At 40.4% G+C, this 20,178-nt stretch overlaps 1 protein-coding gene across 5 annotated transcripts in view; it reads left to right on the top strand.

Annotated features, from left to right (window-relative positions):
- The window catches only part of ANKRD6 (ankyrin repeat domain 6), a 120,435-nt gene that overhangs the window by 87,129 nt on the left and 13,128 nt on the right, over positions 1-20,178 (top strand). For all 5 annotated transcript variants that reach the window (XM_085318689.1, XM_085318690.1, XM_085318688.1 and 2 more), the window contains 4 exons: positions 5,574-5,672; positions 14,412-14,510; positions 15,556-15,654; positions 19,315-19,413. In XM_085318689.1, coding sequence (XP_085174815.1) covers positions 5,574-5,672; positions 14,412-14,510; positions 15,556-15,654; positions 19,315-19,413 — 396 coding nt within the window. The remainder of the gene's footprint in view (positions 1-5,573; positions 5,673-14,411; positions 14,511-15,555; positions 15,655-19,314; positions 19,414-20,178) is intronic.

Raw genomic sequence — 20,178 nt, 5'->3', positions numbered from 1 at the left:
TTTGCACAACACCATAGGTTTTATGAGTGTTTTTTCAAAGTGAAGCAGAGTATAGCTTTTCTRCAGACCATAGTTTTAAGATCATAAAATAGAATTCTTCAGAGAAATGATGATGACTTGAAAAATGCCACAGAAATGCAAAAGCTAGTGCTTTTSTTCTGAGTCAATAATGCTATTTACTTATCTGTTTATGTATTTATTTATTTATTTWTTGAAATTGATATGCACCTSCTATATGGAACACTTAAAAATGCTGTGGTAGTTGTAGAGTTGTCATCAAGATTTACCTTGAGAGCATGTTAAGATCTTGAAAACAATCTTTTTCCTTTCTTGTTAATTTAACGGCACAAAAAACGAAATGCATTTCAATGCTTTCWCATTTTGTATTCCTTCACTTTGAAAAACCACTTATTTATTAAACCACTTAAGACTTATTGTCTTARCTTTCTGTTCTAAACAATAAATAAAAAATGAACGAAAGTAAAATAGCAAACATTTAGGGACTTGCTCAAWGCCCATGAGGTCAGTGAGAAACTTTCTGCTGACTTGAGTGAGCAGATTATTCATGGTGAACAGGCTAACAAATCATCAGTGAACAATCTGACAAGACTTTGTTTTTGTTTTCTCTTCAAGGTTTCTAATAAAATGTGGGTAGGCATGTTTTTATATAAATGCAGAATGGATGACTAAATAACAGTGCTTGTGTAGCACAGCATGAGAGTGAAATGGAGAACTGAATGTGCTTGCCTAAAAGAATACATGAATATATAAATACAAGGAAAGATCCTGTAGCTTGTGGTGCTAAGACCTGACTCTATGGATTTTTTTGTAGAAAGCACACCTAGAGTAGCTTGATAGTTATGTGAAYAAAAATCTGCTTTTAAAACATACTTATGGACAGTTCCCTGCCAATATTTGGAAGGCAGAATACAAATTAAATCCAAAATATGTATACAATAAAAACAGTACCCTTGTGTTTTGCTGCTGAAATTCATGTAGATGTTTACTGTGCGTGACTGCGACTAGGTACATGCCATAGCTATAGCACTGTGTTAGAGCTGGAAATTGCAGCCTTARTGCAATAGACCTCATCTATTTTACCAATAAGCCAGTGACAAGGGAGGATTTATATGAYTTGTGGTCTGCTGAAGCAATTATTTGCATTTGAATAAATGTCTTAATTGCATACTTTTTATATGAGTGACTGCTTTATTGATTCATTAATTCAAGATCTGTAGAAGTCTCTCATTTATATTTCTCTAGTAGCTGGTAATAGGCCTAAAATCATTACAGTTAAAATTTGGAAATCRTAAGAAACTTTTAAGCCAATAATCTACATGTGAAGTAGTCTGTTTTCAGTGGTGAATCCCTATAGGAGGCATCTAAGAGACCCTCCTGTTTGCGTATGTTTCCTCTGCTGTTAGGACCTATATGTGTATTCAGATATGCCCTTTCAATAGTGCTGCAGTGATCAATATGAAATGTCTTTTGGGGGGAAACCCAGAGGGAAATTTGTTGTCTTCCCGCTTCTTTCTWTCTCCTAGATATTTTGGGTGATCTTTGTTTTGAAAGAAAAAAAGAAAAAAAAAAACGAAGTCCTGTCAACCCATCAGCCATCTCCTTCACAGCCAGGGTAAAGGGCTGTCCTTCTGSCTTGCAGTCGAGACGGACAAGATCAAAGCCAGGCAAGAACAACTCCAGCAGTYGCTGCCAGGGCRTCCAGCCATGCCATAGGCCCRTGACCATTTCTCTCCCAAGCCTGGAGCACTCTCATTTTGTYATTGCAGTGTGAGGGCTGCAGAGCGGCACCCCAGTTGCCTGGTCTCTGTCTYGCAGTTTGTTGTGGGTTGGAGCATGTGTACATACATACATACGGGTACTGCGAGGGGAATTTTTCCAGTGTTTGTTGCCTGCACTAGAATGCTGTCCAACTGTACCACCTATCCGTAGTTCCATTTTTAATGTCATTAGGTAGGAAAAGAATATATGGCATTGCCAGCTTTACAGTGTTATGATTAATCTTGAGATAACTGATGCTTTTCCAAAAGCCTGAGCCTCTAATCAGTTTAATGTGCTAGAATCGCTCCGCCTTCCCAATGTCCTGTCTTAGTGTTAGGGTCATTATTTTCCCAGTTTCCCTCTGTAGTCAATGGGAAGAGATGAGGACTGTATGTGGTAGCTCTGAGCTCTGAAGATCTCTCCTAGGTGTGTCCAGGAGAGTTGGATGCATTTTTGGGTAGAGAATCTTGAACCTGTAAACCCTGTGGAATCAAAAGCTGAAATATGATTAATAATGTCCCAGTCTTTCATTTTAATATCTCAAAATTTTTAAAACAAAAACATGAGTTTTGGGGATGTGGCTGAAATCTGTGAATACCTGCAGAGGACAGCAGTAGAAATTGCAGGGCTTTGTGACCTGAATGYCCTCCAAGGGACAGGAGCAGCCAAGCAAAGTTGCCTTAAGCTGGCTCCTTTTCCCTGCAGCGTTGAGGACATGATGATGTTTGGTTTTGCCCGTTGAAGAGACGGGAACGGAGTGGATTTGTCTGCCAACATCTGCTCTTTCCTTTCTTTCAAAGTCTGGCTTCCTGCCAGCCCATCCGATACCTCCCCCCCTCTCCGATTTCCGCCGAAAGCACAGCTCGAGGTGGGTCCCGCAGGAGGAGAGCCAAAGGCGATGCCGGGGGCTCCCCTCGCGCCGTGGAGGGCAGCCTCCGTGCGCCAGAGCTGCCGGGGAAGGGGCGCTCTCGTCCAGATAAGCCTCTTCTCTGGGGCCGCTTTGCTTCACGTGCCTTAAGGCGTCGTATCGGCAGGTGACCGACCGGTCGTGAGCCGCAACCTTCGTGTGGAACTGGACTTGCACGTGTGGCTGAAGGGTGGCTTCACCTGCTACGGCGCAAGCTTCACGTAGTATTTGCCCAGGGAGCTACCCTGGGTGAGGAAAACATTCCTCGCGTTAAAATAAACTCACGCTTCTCTTTCATAGTTTATTTTTAACCAAATACCTTTGGCTGCACCTCAGCATTTTTTTCGGTGCTTAGAGATAGCTATCTTACCAGAAAGGTTCCCTGCTGGAATATATTCATGTAGTTGACACTGTTCTCCTTTTAAAGTACATGAGCTGGCATCAAGTTGGATTAGTTTTTTTTTCCTGCTCCGCGCACAGATTACAATAAATTGTTGTTGTGATATATTAGAAACCTGCTGGGAAGTGAGACGCCCTGATTAAGTGATTTATTGCAATTAAGTAATGTAGAAAATTAGAACCTGTAAACTTGAACGTGCTTGAGCACGTATTGCTAACCCAAACATACTGTTCGTAGCCGGGAATGATTTGTCAATCTGGCTGTTTTTGGCTGTTTTGTTTTTTTTAATGTTGCCTAGAGACTTTTAACCCTCCTGCTATTGGGTTACCTGAAACTGCAACCAAGCGCTGGATCTCCTCCAGGCTGTTGCAAAGGGGAATGTGCTCTGTGCGGCTAAGCCAGCAATTTACTGTGACTGCGCTGTTTTAGAGGCTTGTTTCTGGATCCCATCAGTGGTACGAGCAGCGGGCTGGCTACCGAGCGAAGAAGCAGGAGCGCGGGCTCGCCGCTCGCCCRGGACCCGGCGGGTGCTGCCGCTGTGCTGACCCCCGCTGCGCCCGTTCGCCTGCTCAGCCTCACCCGTCTCGCGGGTGCATTCGGGGGCTGGCGGTGAAAGCAGAAAGCAAAACCGCTTTCGAAGCACCGGAGAAGTTGAAATGAGAGTTTCCCACATAGGAATGAGTTGCTCCCTCYGGTTTTGGAAGGGTAGTGGGAGAAAACATTTGCATTTTCAGAGTCCCGAGTTGCAGAGTGAGGGTAGATTTTTCCCTTAGATCTGATCCTTCAGATAATAATCAATAATGTAGTGTAATTAATCAGCATTTAACGTGTGCAAAACCTGCATGACTATTAAGTAATTTATAGACATTTTGCTTCCAATAATTCTATGGGTTTCAACACTATTTTTCTTTTTGTTCTGAAGAGACTGAATTCCCAAGGCTGTACCAGCTAGGAATTGCTGTATGAAAATAGCCTGTCTTGRGCTTCACTTTTTTTACTTAAAGTAACTTTCCCAGTGGGGAATTTCCTTAAAATATCAGAGAACTAATGGTTGGTTGTCTTCTGTTTACTTAAGGCCACTAGTAATCAGTCAACTCTTGGAGTTTTTYTTCTGTAGCTGATCTTCTAGGGCAGTTTATTTTCCTGTAGAGGGTAAAATAAACTTCATGGATCCTTGGGAGGAAAAATAGGCAGTGGCAGCAGCAATAATGAAGAAATAGATATCCAGGTGAAGAAAAAGGTAATGCTGCTTTATCTCACAGAACACCTGCTGGACAAAATGTGATTCTTTGTGAGGATACTCTGTGATTTTAGGAGATGACAAGAAGCTAATTTTCTTAATTGTCATGAAATGAAATTTGTAATGAATAGTTTTAGAATATTCTTGTTTAATAGTTCTTAGGGGGTTTCACTCACTTTTCACATTGATACTTTGCCATTTATGCTTACTTCCTACAGCAAGAATTAACTCTAAACTCTCTCCATATGAGTTTACTCTTTTAGCTTATGCAGGCTCAATTTTTAGGGAACTGCTTATCCTAATTCTTTTCTGTTGTCCAGAACTGTCTGTCTCTTCACTCTTTGAACATAGGTTCTTATACCTCTTTTAGGAGAAGCAGCCTATTCCCCCTTTTCTGAAATGTCTCATTTTAAATTCCGCCAAAGGATGCCGTTTTCCTCTTGCCATTTCACTTAGACTTTTGTAGCCCGTTTGCTGGGGATTCTTATTTAAATTTTGATTTTTACAGTCAAATTTCAACTTTTTTCATCCTAAAACTATATATCATTTAATTAAAGCTTTTCTGTCCTTCTGTCCATTAGGAAGATGACCTTAATTATACAGTATAGCTTAATTTTTCTTGTGACTATTTTGTACTCTATATGGGCTAGGGCTTGGTTATCTGTATTGCCTAAAAAACCTGGCAGATTTTTGGCAAAACAAGGTTGGTTGTCATATATATTAAGTCACTTGGAATGGCCACAAATTTTGTGTCCTTTTTAGGAGAGCTTCRGCTGTGCACAAAAATCCTGTAACTGTTATTTCTATTGCAAAGATTATACTGATTGCAAAATGTGACTTAGACTGTTAGAGCAACTTTGTGATACAGAGTGGAGTTGAAAGAGTGGCTGACAGTTCTAGGTTCCAGAGGGACCGCAACAAAAAAGTCATGAATTCTATTTAAGCATTGACACAAAGCAGGATCTGAGTTTTTAAAGAAGTAACCTTCCRTGAGTAGACTATCCCTTTTGTGGAGTATCATTAGAGTAAACTGAAACGTTGCAGCGGTGGGAAGAGGGGGTTTAACGTGCGCAAAATAAGGTAAAGCCTTTTGAACACTAATGTCTGTCAATTGCTGCTATTGAAGGCTTCAGAGAAGTATAAACAGAAGAAGAAGGAAAAGAGGATAAAATTTTGGTCAATTACTATGTATAAAAATCAGTATTATTATTGGTATTAAGGTATTATTATTTTCTTCTCATTCATAGCATGGACGGACCCCTCTGCATCTCGCTGCCCACAAGGGTCATCTCCATGTTGTCCAGATTTTGTTAAAAGCAGGCTGTGACCTGGATATTCAGGATGATGTAAGTATATATATAACCATCCTTGCTTGGAGTGGAGGGGGAAAAGCTGTTGTTTCATCAGTAATTTACAAATAAGAATAGAATTTACCTTCTTTGAAGTGGGATTAAATGAAAACAAAATCTGTCTCCTGTCTTTTTTTTTTTTTTTTTTTTTTTTTTTTTTTTTTTGGAGATGTAACCTGTAATTTGGAGATACAAAACTGCCCAGGAGATGAAGTAAAACTGGGTGGTTTCCAGTGAGTAACTTGGTACTCATATTGAAGCTCTAGAGCTTTGTAAAAACTCCTGTTATACCAGACTGTTGTGAGCAGCGATGAGACCTGTTGTCTGCTGTTTGATACAGAAGTGAAACRGAGTCGTTGTGGTATACGGGAACGCACTGAAACGCTTCAGGTAGGGCGCAGGATCTGTTGTGATGTTTGCTTAAGCAGGTGGTGTTTTTGTGCAGATCTGTGTCGCAGCATACAGGATACTGAACAACTGCCCAAAGCAGTGTATAGGATCGCAGAAGTTGTCCCACTGTCAGTAGCGCAGGATAGGTGGGTTATCACATCTGTCAAGGCTTTTGGGTAGTAAATCTTCGGCATAATGTAATCAGCTTTGAATTTAGGAAAGTTGTCATTAAATAAAACATGTAAATTGTTGGTGTTTCTCAGTTTTCAGTAGAAATAGTTACAATATTGGACATAGCTTAAAGGGACTTTGGAATGATCAGTAACCTTGTTATCTTTCTCTGAGCAATGACATAAGCTGAAATGTGAACAGCAGTTAAATAATCTTACGACTGCTTTCAGATTCATTGCTGCTTTCTGGGTATAATATTGGCTCTGATTTGTTCTGATGTCTGAGCTTTGAGCAGGAACTTCTCACAACATTCAATGATGATTCAARTCCTTTCAAAATGCTCTTGCAAAGTGATAAGCAAATCCGTGTATTATAATTCTGACAGCATACTGGAACAATTTTTGTKCCTTCTGTAATAAATAAGGTTTAGGTTCTTAAAAGATCCTAGAGGTTCAAAGATGGCTAGTAGAGGCACCTATATCACTGTTGAAAGGACACAGGAAGCTTCTAGGTGCCTTTTGAGAATCCTCTTAGGCATTTGCTTGCATCTGCAGRGTCTTCAATACCTTTAAAAACTGGAAAACTGGTTTTGTTTTCCACATGAGTAGTTGCCTCCCTGTGAGATTTTAGCAGTCTGCAGCTGGTAAGCCTAGAGTGGTGGTGTTCATGCGGTCAGCTTTGTACTGAGAAGCTCGTTTTTCTAGGAAGAAGTGTTTTCTGCACTCTTTATTCTTTCACTGTGCCYATCTGTGAAATGGGGCTGATTTGCAAGTGCAGTGGGAGTGTTAGTTTATTTGGATAGAGAGTTCATTTTTAGACCTCCTCAGGAAAAAATGTACATTGGAGATTTAAGACAAAATTATAGCTACTTTACAAGTACAGTCAGTTTTCCTGAAAAATATAAGTTGCTGCTCTAAGACTTTCAGGGCCACCAACAATTTACTCTTAAATTGGGTTTCTGTGAAAATTATATCTTTTTTAGTCATAAAAGCTAAGCTATTTGTATGTAAACATAACAGATTAGGCATCATGGAGAAACAGTAAATCTGTGTTTAGCATCAATTTAGTTCAGGGAAGAATCTTGCACTGCAGAAATATTCAGCTCATAAAAGACCTTGTTTCACTTGTCCTGCAAACTTCTCAGGGGCTTTGTTCATGAAAATTGGATACTGCTTCTAAATGCTGTGACTGATCTGAACAAACTGTGTACATGCTTGACTTACAGGTACAACTTTTAAAAAATGTAGTTTGATTTTGGCTCTTTATTGAGTATTAGTTATCTGGTTGGGGTTAAGAAGAGCCTCAGGACTTACTGCATGGTTTAAGAGTGTGTATTTGGCTTTGTCTCAGAGGAGGAGGTAGATTCAGACTCCAAGTAAGGAATTTTGCTCGTGAAAGGTATTAACAAAACATGTCTGCTTTCCTTTTACATAGRTCTTAAAAAAGTTCTCTATTTCCTCCCTGTATAATTCATTTTTGCAATTTATTTATACCATACAGAGGTGTTCATATTCTCTTTTAATTGCAATCTGTTGATTATACTGTCAGTCACTTTTACTATGTGTTTATTGGTAGTGAAGGAATTTTAGCATCAAAATTTTGATTAACATCTGTACATTTTGTTGCTGTTTTTCAGGACTACACGTTTAGGTTCAGAGATGAAATTGCTCATGAGAGCAGGCAGTATTGCATATTTCATTAAAAAGTAAATTAAGTTGGTATTTGCAGAATTGTGATAACACAAAGAAAATCTTCCTTTAGGTTCTAAAGAGCTGACATTAAATTTTTCTTGTCCTTTAAAAATATATAAAACATTTTGTCTTGGAGTTGACTAGCTAATAAACAAATGAAAGGCTARCTTTTCATCTGCCAGATGATGAACAGAAACTTAGAAGTTGCTAAATGTTTTGGAGAGATTAAAATACTGACTTCATGTTCTACAGATACGTTCTTTAAAACACAGTAAGAGCCGTAAGAATTAGTTGAAGAATGACCTCCAGTGGCCTGGAGTGGGATTATTATGAATTTCAACCCGTGGAGTCCAGCTCTGTAGAATACGCAACCCCAGGAGCTAATTCTTTCCTTCTCCCTGCCAATACTGCAAACTCTTACTGGGATCCCAATGCAATCTCTGAGTGGTCAATGAGTATTCATACAGCACACACCTCAGAAATAGTCAAGGAGAAAGTTGTACCGGTGAAGGAGATCAAGGATGAAAAAGATAAGAAAAACCAGAAGAGAAAGGCTAGAAAGGAACCTAGAAGATCAGAGAGAGAGAAGGAGGTTAGAAATCTTGCATCAATCTTGCCTTGAGCTTCAGTCTTCTGTGGCTGCATGCTGTAAAATCTTGGATTGGCAGTATGGCATGATAGAGCTCTTCCGAGGTGCATGGCTGCATGGCGAGCTTTGCTCTGGGTGCTTGGCATACGCTTCCCTGCACCTTATGTTCCTTCTAAGAACCTACCTGGAGAAAGATGTCCCTTTAAATCAGAAGCCTGAGCCCTGAAACTTCTCTCTGGAAGCCCCTGTTTTAGAAAACAGAAAATTAATTTCAAATAGAACAATAATCCAGAGTTCATAATCATTTCTAGCTGAATGTAAATAAGCAAAGTGGCTTATTTCTGCAGTCCCATTTAAGGCTCATTTGTGCTGTAATTTCTTTCTTTCATGTTTATTTTTCCATGCCTTGATGACTTCTACTGGCCATGCATCATCATTTATTGTTCAGAGTGAAATATTTCTTGCACTATGTTCATGGTGATTGTCTTTGTTTAGGGAAGGAGGGGGAGAGAAGCACACTGACCTTGARGAGCAGTAGTACACACGGCATTGCCATTGTATACAACTGCTTCAGAATATTCAAATATTCTTGTGTGCTCCTGAGAGTGCTTTATGCTTGCTCATATTTTCACTTTATAAGTGTTCTAAACCTTCTACCATCAATTTAGTGATTTGATTTCAAAGCATAAGATTTTACAACTGCTGTCTAACAAGACTTTACAACTGCTGTCCAACACTCTGTATAAGATGTTGAAGGCACAAATTTTTGCTGTTGGTTTTGGTGCAATTTTCCTGTAGCAAGTTTGTTTGGTCATTTCTGCGAACATGGAAGGACAGTGAGGAGGCAAAGCATGATACTGGAAGGGGATTTAAAGGAGATTATAGAGATGATGGAGGCGGTAGAGAACAGGAAAATGTAGGAAAAAAATGTGGGGGTTATAATATTTTTTTAAATCAGAGAAAGAAAAAAAAGTAACATTTCACAAACTAGTGTAAACCAACACTCATTAAATCTGCAGAGCAGAGTCTTTMTTAAAGTCTCTGTAACTATGTGCTATTCTTGTACCCTGCTAGAGATGGGAGAGTTAGGAGATGTATTAATATCTACCTGGAACTCATTTTCATAAGCTGGGGTGTACCCCTTTCCCTTGGGGTGAATTGCAGATATAAAATGGATGCCAATCCAATTATTAGGTGTCCGGCCACTGGGGTTGCTTTAAGTTAGTCAACATATGAAGAAACTCTAGGAGCTTAGAAGATAATGGCAAACACCAGGATGCTGAGTGAATGCCACTTGCTTAGTCAAACCACTAAAGGAAAGGATGATGCCAAAATCCACGGARAAGGTCAAGATTTACATGTCTGCCTTTCTTCAGGGTTCACAGCCTGGAGCCCTCTCCCGAAAGCAGGTATTGAAGCTCTCTGTGAAGAGCGTGGGTTCCCCCTTTGGAAACACACCTCCTGGTGCTAAGCCTTTTTGTGCAATAGCTCTATTATATGTAGAGCATACAGGATGTGCAAACGTTCATCTGCTGCCATGAGGGGATTCAAACTTGCATTCCCAGTCTCCCAGCAGCAGCCACCTCCAACCCAGCGAATSTTGATGTTTTTCTTAGATGTGAGTTGCTTTCAATAAGGAAGTGCTCTCATTGCAAAGTAAGCTGGGCGAGTACCGGAACCTCTGAGCTGTTGCATAAAAGCCATCTGCCACCTCCTCCTCTGGCCTTTTTTCAAAAGGGGGGGGGACACAAGTCTGCAATTTGTGTTGAGCTTGTTCCAACAAGTGTGCTTAGAGGATGCTCACAGGGTGAGAGAGAGGAGAGAAAATGCCTAAATTATGGGCAAAGCTTAATAYGAGATATTAATCAATTGAGTTTGATCAAGACTGTGGTGCTTCTTGGCAGCATGCARATTGAGATGTCTGGAGAATTTGAATGAAACAGCTGAATTTTAGTTGTTTCCAGGGTAAGCAGCAGCTAAGCAGGGAGCTTTAAGAAGTAAGCTTAGGTGCCTTACTTCTGTCAAGTCTCACTTATGTACTTAAGTGTCTTTTTGACTTCAGGTCTACATTTGTCTTTAAGCAAGCTCAATTCTGTCATTTTTGTCAAAGTCACGTTTCTGTGACACCACACTGGACTTACCCCTCTTCATTGCTACTGATTTGCAGTCTGTTCCTAAGATGTAAATCACTTACAAATAGGATCATAAATTGTTTCCATTGTAATAGTCTGGGCAATTAATATGCATTTACAAGTGAAATTTTTCTCTGAAGCCCTAGAACAGTCCTTTYATGACTTGCTGAAGGCAGAACTCCGAGAAGTGCATGTTGAGATAATTATTTTAGCAATTAATAAAAAAAGATACAGAAGTCAGTGATTAGACCGTCTGAAAGTTCATGCTCTGAAAAAAAAAATCACTGTCTGACTCCATAGAAGGCAAGGTATTTTTTTCCTCCTCCTCTATTAATAGGAAGGAAAGTATGCTAAAAAAWTGTGTATTCAATATTATTAATAACTGGGTTGCTAGGTAAAACTTGCAAAGTAGTGAGAATCATCTTTTAGTTCAGCTCCCACAGCRCCTTAAGTACTTGAAGTTTCATGTGTATGCTGAAATCCAAAGGAATCGTTGACAAAATCCTGCTGTGTTGACTTAGGAGCCTGAGAATTTTGTAGGGGTCTTCACCAGAAAAATTACATAGGAACCTGAAGTTCCACTGCGGCCCATGTCAGAGGCATTGCTGTGATAAGGCTGAGGATCTTGATGCTTATCTCCTGCCTACGCTCTTAAGGGTTCATAAATTAAGTGTCTTGGCACTTAGAGTGAATCTAGTGATACAGCTGTACATTGGAGGGTGAAGACGGTCACCATTCCCGACAGCACTGATGGATTTTATCCATTAATGTTGTAGTGTAAAACACACAGTAGTAGGAGAGCTGAGCAGCACCCAGAGCCTGGGGCTTTTCCAGAGGCGGGGAGCAGCTCTAACATGCCCCTGTGCCCTGGCCACCAACACGTTTCCAGCGAGCCTTACCTTCTGCTGTCACGTAGGAGGCAGCAGTGTCCTGAAGAAGGGTGGAACGGGCTCATCTGTGCTCCCTGCACAGTTCAGGTGTCAGAGCTAGGGAGAAAAGAGGATTTAAAATGGRTTTCTACTTCGTCTTTGCTAGCAAGTATCTCTGTCCAAGAAAGGTAGGATTTGAGAGGTCCTTCARCGTTCCTTGTTATGTGGATTAGGTATTTACCTTGTCAGCCTGCTGGCTGGATCTTGTTCTTAGCTGCTTGGCTCTCCCCTTGAGTGTGTAGGAAATGTTTCAGCATCAAATTTCACTTCTGAAGCAGGGTGGCTACAAGTCAGGTGTGGTGAGACTGGCTTCTGTGACGCTTTGGGCCCTCACTTGAATTGCTTTAATGGGGTCGGATTAACAAGAACAAAGTTGACTTAAATTGGCCCAGCAAGAAGGTTCTTAATTACAAACTAAGTCCAATCCAATCCTTTCATTCCTATGAGAGACATGGAGCTACATAATCAGTTTTTCAGACTGTAAAGAAGCAATAACCAACCATTCTTTGTTAAAATCACTGCTAAAAGTCCATCYAACACAGTGGTAGATGTCATTTTGTTTTACTCTTTATTATAGTGCCTTCCGTAGTTTTGCTGTTGCAGCAATATCTTTTAGGAGTGATAGACTGATGATTGCTTTCCACTTMGTAGCAGGATAAAATGACCTTTGCACTGTCACCATTATCCATTGCTGCATTAGCAGGAGCTTTGTCAGTCTCCAGTACCATGGGGATGTTGGAAAGGGTGCTAAGTTCTTCCCTGGCCTGTTAGCCAGTACATTTCTGTGCAGTAACAGTTACTGGAAAGTATTTGACAATTGCATTTGTGAGATAGTATGTTTTGGACATGTTTTCCTTAAAATTTTGGTTATTTTTAAATTTAGGGATAAATATACATGTTCAGRGAATCTGCAGTGCTTTGCAATACTTTGTGTTTTTCTGAGAATCACAGCTCCTGGAACCATTATTGTCTGTGTTTCGGTTCTTCTAAGATAAATTTCCAGTCTTAATAGAGGCAAAGACAAAACTACGAAAAGCTAACCTCTGAAGACAAAGCACAGATAACAAATTAGGCAAAACTCTCAACAAACTTTTTCTTTTTTTAAATCAACTCCATGATTATAGGCCAATATAATGATTTATTTGTGATGAGAGTTGGCATTACAAGGGTTACTGAAAGGTTGTGGTTGGCAGTACTCATTTTACCCTTATGGRTTAATAACTATTTTGATGTCATGATAATAGAAGAACCACACTGAAAGAAATTTATAAGTCACTTACTAATTCCCTTAGAGAACAAATTATTCAAATTATCCTGCTATCTAAATACTTGCAGTCTGTATGACACAAATCCCTCTGGTTTTAGTATTTAGTGTAACCTGATATTATCTGATAAAGAATTGTAGCAGGGAAATTTTGTATCTGTTTAGGACTGGCTTCCTCTGCAGGCTTTTTTTTCTTGGGTATATTGCATATCTGTGCTATTCATGTGTTTTTAGTGAACATTATSTAGATAAGCAAAAATGGATTGAATTCCCACTCTGCTGTTTGTCATTGTAAAAAGGCTGTGTGCAGCTTTGAGACTAAATCTTTGTGCCTGAACTGCATTTCAGCATTGAAGGTTCAAAGTAACTACAGCAGAAAACCAAGATGGGTTGTTTGGAAGCAGGGAAACTAATGCAGCTTGGTTTCCTGCAGATTTGTGCCCTACCGCATAAATTCTCCTATTCCCTCTCCTTTATCAGTTTCACACATCTGCAATATGCTTAGCTCCTTTCCACACATCTCCGCTTTTCTTGCATCTCCTGTGCAAGGGGGATGCACAGGGGATGCAAGACACACAAAAAAAAACCCAAAACGACCCTCCAGATGTTCCTCCTGTGCAGGGCAAGAGGCAGCGTGTGCTGTGGCATGCAGGGGCTGTTGATGGACGGGGCAGTGCACCTGAGCTGTAGCTGTAGGCCAAATGGTGYAGGTAACTGTGAGCTCTCTTATTAAAACCCATAAATTAATTCTCCTTAGTCTTCTAGAAGGCTTGTAGAAAGTCAGTCRTGGTATCTCTAGCTCAGCAAATGAGTTAAACAGTTATTAGAGAGGAGAGTGATGGGCAGTCAAACAAGATGACCACATCAGCATCACTTCTTTTGGAAACTGAGCCATAGAAGAGATACATTGATGTAGGAAACTCACTGTTTGCTGCTATGTGGCAGGTCAATGAGAAATGAAAGTCATTTGAACCTTAAGACTGCTCACACGTTTGAATGAAATAAGTTGATAGTCTCACAGCTGCGGTCCTCATCATAAAATCGCCTCCACTCTTAGCACTAATTGGTAAATTTATCAGAGATGCTGAAGAGTCTGATSTCATCTCATGCTCCTTATCCAAGCAGAATTGATGGAGCAGTCAGAGCCAAAACAGTAGCACCTCATCCAGTTAGTGCTGGAGGATCATTATGATGAATTACAACAGCCTATAATTCCCTTTAGTTCCCCATAGATACTGTTGGTTATTAGATGTGTGAAGCCAAGTGTATTAGATTCACTGCCTTCTAATACTACAATATTTTTAGAACACTTCATTGCTGTATATGGGATTGTGATGAGTTGAAAGGTCTTGTAAACAGCTGGTCTATAGCTCTCTGATACATACAATAACTTCATTCATCTTAGAAACTTTAATGATTGTTGTTTACTGGGACTGTTTTTTAAAGGCATATTGGATTTAAACAGTATGTAGGTGGAAGATGTAGCCTCTGTGTGTGTGTTGTATGCATTTGTGTTAAGTCAAAATTAGGTGGAAAGCATATGGATTTAAAAATTTGCTTCTTTTTGCAGGGTGATCAGACAGCCTTGCACCGGGCTGCTGTCGTGGGGAACACCGATGTCATAGCAACTCTCATTCAAGAGGGGTGTGCTTTGGACAGACAAGACAAGGTAACAAGCAAAAGCAGAGCCCTGTGGCATGACAGCCTTGCTAGACAGTGATACTAAGGTCACATAGAGTAAGTTACATTTTATACTCCTGAATTGGATATCTAATGCTTTGCAAGTAATTGGAATAATTGCACTGGGGAAAAAAAAAAAAAAAAAAAAAAAAAAAAAAGTACCATATCTTCAATATAAACTTCAGATTTACTTACCTTTTGAGCAAGGTGATCTTTTTTGAATTAATTTGTCCTACTGAAAACACTGCACCATTTCTCTTGCTCATCCCAGAAACTTGAGAGTTCCAGGCTGTGAATTTAGTTTGCAAATAAACATAATTAATTTCAAGTTCCAAACAAAATCTTCAGTGCCATTTTGACTGTTTGCTAGGAGATGTAGGAAGAAGTAGAAGGTAGARGGAAAAAAGTTCTGTAGGGTTCCAAGACATCTCCAGATGACACTGGGGTATCTCTTACCTGCTAATCCTGTTTTTGCCTTTTAGTCCAACAGTGTAAGTGCATGTTTTGAGATGGTAACTTACTATATGTCTTAGTTATACACAAAGAAAAAAACTTCCTGTAGATAACTCCCACCAGCGCCCCTCTTTGAGCTATGTGGAGTAGAATCACAGTCAAAACCAGCTTGATCTTCTGTGCCAAATACCAAGCTCTGACTTTTGAACTAAAGGACGATTATTGAATAGCTGATAGGAGCTTCAGAAGTTACAATTTTATGGGAAAGCTGTGAGAGAAGAAGATGATAAACATCAGCTGGTACTCATAAGGCAGCATGGCAGTATGCTTGGGTGGGTACTGAAGCATCACTGAAGCAGGAGCTTGAGAGAAATGAAAGTATACAGGGTRTTTGTGGAAGTTATTTTAAGTCTGCTGTATTTCTGCTAAAAATAAAATAGAAAATTAGATAGTAGGAAAGGAAGATTTATTTTTAAATGATCAGAGRGCATGTGTAATTGTTGCATTCTGAATGCAGCATTACTCTGTGTGTAGATACAGTACACTAAACTACTTCTCTTGTATGTTTGTGTGCTGTCCAGGATGGGAACACTGCTCTTCATGAAGCTTGTTGGCATGGATTCAGTCAGTCTGCCAAACTGCTTGTTAAAGCAGGAGCTAATGTTCTCGCCAGGAACCAGGTGAGRCGCATAGAGAAGGAGCTTTCTGTACTGATGTAACATAGGCGATTCTCAACCCTGGAGATYTCTGGTCATTACTTTTCTCAACACGTGGGGGACCAGCTCGTAGTGGGATTTCTTATTCTTTTTGCATTAATCACGCCTAGATGGTTCCCCTATAGGTATTAGGAAATCCATATTTTGACAGCTGCCACAGGAGGAACTCTAGAGTATTGTGGATATTTCTGTAGGAATTCCAGCCATAATTAATGCATCATTTAAAGTGCTATTGAGTTGCTGTTGCTATTTATAGAGTGGATTCCTTGTGATTGGTGTAATATAAAATGATCATGAAATGCACTAGTAGGAAAATGACATTCAAAATCCAATTTTTGAGAAATCACCCAAATGAACACAAGTTACAGGGGGAAAAATGGTGATTCTTTCATCAGAAAATTCTTAATATGCTACTGTAGGTCCTTATTGAAAACTTATAAAGAACCTGGAGTATCTTTCTTTTGGTATTTATAAAGTCTTGAGAGCAGTTCTGCGGAAAGCATAAAACAACAAGGAGTTTTACGTTCCACWCTTAAGTGCTGTATTTGTGGGATACCCGTCTTTAATTCACTAATCCAAAAGTTAATGAAATAATCTAAGAAAGAGCAATAACAGCATATGGGATCAGTTGATTAGGTTTTAGCGTGCTCTGCTGATGGATCAGTCAAACTGCATAGCAGGCACTGTGTCTTTTGGTAGAGGCAGGAGGACTTTGGGATGGCTTTATGGGATCTCTGAGCATTTTTTAACAGGAGAATGACAAGATATTTTGTAGCATATCTCTAAAACTACAGCTGAAAGGAGCTAGAGAGGAAAGAGGAGAAAGGATACAGGTAGTGAAAGGAAAGTCCCAAGATTTTGTGTAAAAACACACGTTGCCTGGACATACTACACAGTAGTTTTAGACAGCTTCCCATGCTTACACATAACAGACAGTAGTGCTTGACTCCGTAGCTTTCTGAGCAATTATATGCCTGTCCGTGGACATGTTTGTCTGTGTCTTTGTGCATACRCAGGAGCAAAGGTGTGTGCTCCAGAGGCAAGTCCTGGATACTTGGACCCCTTCAGGGTATTAGAAGGTTTAGTTTACAATATGGCATACATCAACTCTTTTGAGATGACCTTTTTTAAAAAAGCATGTGCGCAGGATAGCCAGGCAGCACTGATGTCTGAAATACGACATTACTGACTGAAATGTGACAATATTATTACTGAAATATGACAATACTGACATTGAAGCTACATGAGCAGCTCCTGTGTGGGTCTTTCGTGTTTTGCCCATGCAGTCCTCTCCCCGTGTATTTCAGTGTTTGCGATTTTTTTAATGGACAGGACCTTTTCTCAGGAGCTGCTGAAAAAATGAGGGAAGTGAGCATGCTTGCACACGTGCACACTTTCACCTCTTCTACTTTCGAGAAAAACAACAAGCTTAATTCTGTTTAATCCCAAAATGTTTTTTCTAAAAGACTCTCAACTTCTTATGTTACTGATGGCAAGGCACCAGCTTTCCACCAGCTCCACCAGCTTTTCTGGCAGCCAGGGCAAAGTGTCATGTGCAGAAGCACCCACAGGCTCTTGGCTGACACCTGGAGATCTTGGAGGTTTGGAYTGAATGACTCTCACTGCTCAGCTCATGGGACAGAAATGGGCTTCTAGAGCAGCCAAACTCAGCTAAGCAGCAGAAAGCAGGAGAGGTTTGACTCTGTAGCCTGCTATTTTATGTAATTTCTTCTTTCTTTTAGGATTACTTGGGGAACATTTGTATATATGCACCTTTTACAGCATGGCATCTTGAGCACAGTGGGTTAAAAAAAAGTAATGCAGTTGAAGACAGATTCTGTTTTAAATCTCTGAGCAGAGGCTGGACAGGATACCTGGGATTGTAAAGGCAAGTCAGGCACAAAAAGGGATATGTGGAATAAGTATCGATTCTTTGGATTCTTGAACAGCTCCTCACACACCACAGGCTGGGCAGGACCTCTGTGCCTTCCCACCAGTGCTGACACTTCAAATGGCTGTTAGTAAAGCATCACAGAGGCTGTTCAGAGATTGCTCAGAAAGAAAAGAAATGTTGTCTGTGCCACAATTTAGAAACTACTTTCAGGCCCAAAATATTCTGTGATGTAGAATCAAAGACCGAAGATCATGTCTACGAGTTGTCCCTTTGTAATTCAAATCCTGCAACTTTGATCAGTGTCTTGAAAGTTAGAGGGACAAGTTAAAGAAGATAATCAAGGTGAAGCAGTCAGTCAGTCTAGTAAGCATGTGAAACCTTTTCACCCAAACTGATTTCATTTCTGGTTCTCAGGAACCAAAAATATCAAACATTTTCAGGCCAAGAAAAGCGTAGTACTGTCAGAAGACTTGTCAGACCAATAAAACCCATCAGTATGTTAGAAAAATACACAGGTGAACTCTCTTTTTAGATTTCTGTGGTAAAATAAGATTTTGCAGTAAAAAAATAATTCAGTAAAAACTACATGTTTGCTTCTTTCTAGAACCTTAACATGTGACTCCCGGGGAACTTGGGGGCTTCTATTTTTCTTCCATTTTCCCTTTCTTTCCTGAAGACTTTCATGCTTTGTGAGCACCCAGGCTCTCTCCTGTAGCCTAAAATCTACACCCTGCCCTGTGTAATCAGATGCAGACACCCAGCCAGACTTGGATCTAGGTTATGATGGAGCTGTATTACGATCATAAGCAAACAGAAATCAGTCTGAACTGTTCTGTCTTGGACCCTGCAGCAATCACAGCAGGCTTTGCTCAAGATCTAAGCTGCAATGCCATGACAGTGTGTTTATTTGTGGGAGAGGAAAAACTCTAAACACAACAATTAGGTTTCTCTGGTAGAAGCATCCGTATGAATACACTCTTGTCCTTCAGCATGCAAAAATATATACACGCTGTAAGGTGAAGGAGTAGACCATCTAGTGAGGAATGGGGAACTCAACTTACCTTTGCTTTGCTAGGCGGTGGGATAGGGTAGCCAGCGAGGCTTGCCCCAGGGTGAGCCTGCTTCCCCAGGCTTGGCAGGGCACAGGATGGGCGCTCCTGGGGAGACGGCTGCTCTGAGTGTGAACTTTGTAGGTTCCTCCTCCTCCTCCTCTCTCCCATCTTTTCTACTTACATGGGCTAATTTTTAGATGTTTGGAGCAGAATAGGTACAGAGACAAGTAGAGAAGGAAAATGTTATATAGATGATAGGATTGAAAGGCAAACTGTGTCCTGAGGAGTATCAAGACATGGAAAAAATTATTTCTTTAAATTAAAGATCTTGATAACACTGTTATTAATGATAATTGTTTATAATGACTCGGAAGGTTTCAGGATTCTTTGCTTCCTGTAAACAGACTTGAGCAATGCAGATTTCCTTGAATTGTCCAATTCCCACCGTTAGGATATTCCAGCTATATTGAACGATTTCATGCTGGAGAGGTTATTTCAGTCTCCACGTTCATTCAGCTCATAGCTTTGCTGAAATAACAGCAACAGTTTCCTAGTCCTGGGTGGGAGACACYTCTCTCTATATAGGGAGAAATGTGAGATTTTATTTTTTAAGGCTTTTTWAATGATGTATGTCCAATTTCTAAATATGGCTTTTCTATTTTCCTGTATTTCTCTAAGGCAGGTAACACACCTCTTCACCTTGCTTGCCAGAATAGCCATTCCCAGAGTACTCGCGTTTTACTACTTGGAGGATCTCGGGCAGACCTCAAAAATAATGTGAGTGTTAAAAAGGACATGAGTTAACTTTTGTGTGCCTCTGTACTAACTATAYTATTCTAACGTGGAAATGCTCAGAAGCGTTTAAACTTTGATTTTTGTTATAGACCCTTAAAAAACCACTAACAAACTGAGCATATGTGCAGGAATGCTTGTGATAGGATGGAGCAAAGTGTTGCTTGCACCCATCCCTTGAGGGGGTGGAAGCAGAGGGATTTTGTTGTCAGACCAGCACTGCTTTGGACCGAGGGACTCCAGTCAAATTCTGCAAAGGGGCCTCCGTTCTCAAGAAGGATGGCAAGCCTTAAAGGTGTTTTGCGTCAGATGAAAGCCCCCCAACACCTGCTCTCTCCGAGATGGATTATATCCTGCGTGTCAGTCTGTGCAGTAAGGTAGATGCAGAGTAACTTCAGTTCCAGACAGCTTTCCTCCTCTCTAATGGATCTGGCATGATAAAAGACTAAAGTTCATAAAAGGAAGGCAGATATTTTTGTCCCTGCTTGACACCAAGGTTGGCAGAAAGCACATGGTAATAACGTAAATACCTCAGGCTCTGCTCCTGGCCTTTGCTGAGGGACCCCGGCTGAGCAGGGCCTGCCCCCGCGGTCACTCTGCTCTGGGCCACTTCTGTCACCTTTGCAGTATGTGTGACGCTGAGTGGAGGTTGTAAATCACATTGGTTTGCRGCTCAGGAGAACAGATTTGATGTAAAAATGTAAAGCAGCTTTTGTAGTACAGGGCTACGTAAGAGCAACATAATATTTG

Source organism: Rhea americana, unplaced genomic scaffold, assembly GCF_003343005.1.
Source record: "Rhea americana isolate MKP2758 unplaced genomic scaffold, rheAme1 scaffold_55, whole genome shotgun sequence".
Taxonomy (NCBI): domain Eukaryota; kingdom Metazoa; phylum Chordata; class Aves; order Rheiformes; family Rheidae; genus Rhea; species Rhea americana.
Note: the sequence above shows the minus strand (reverse complement) of the source record. Positions and strands in the feature narration are given on the sequence as shown.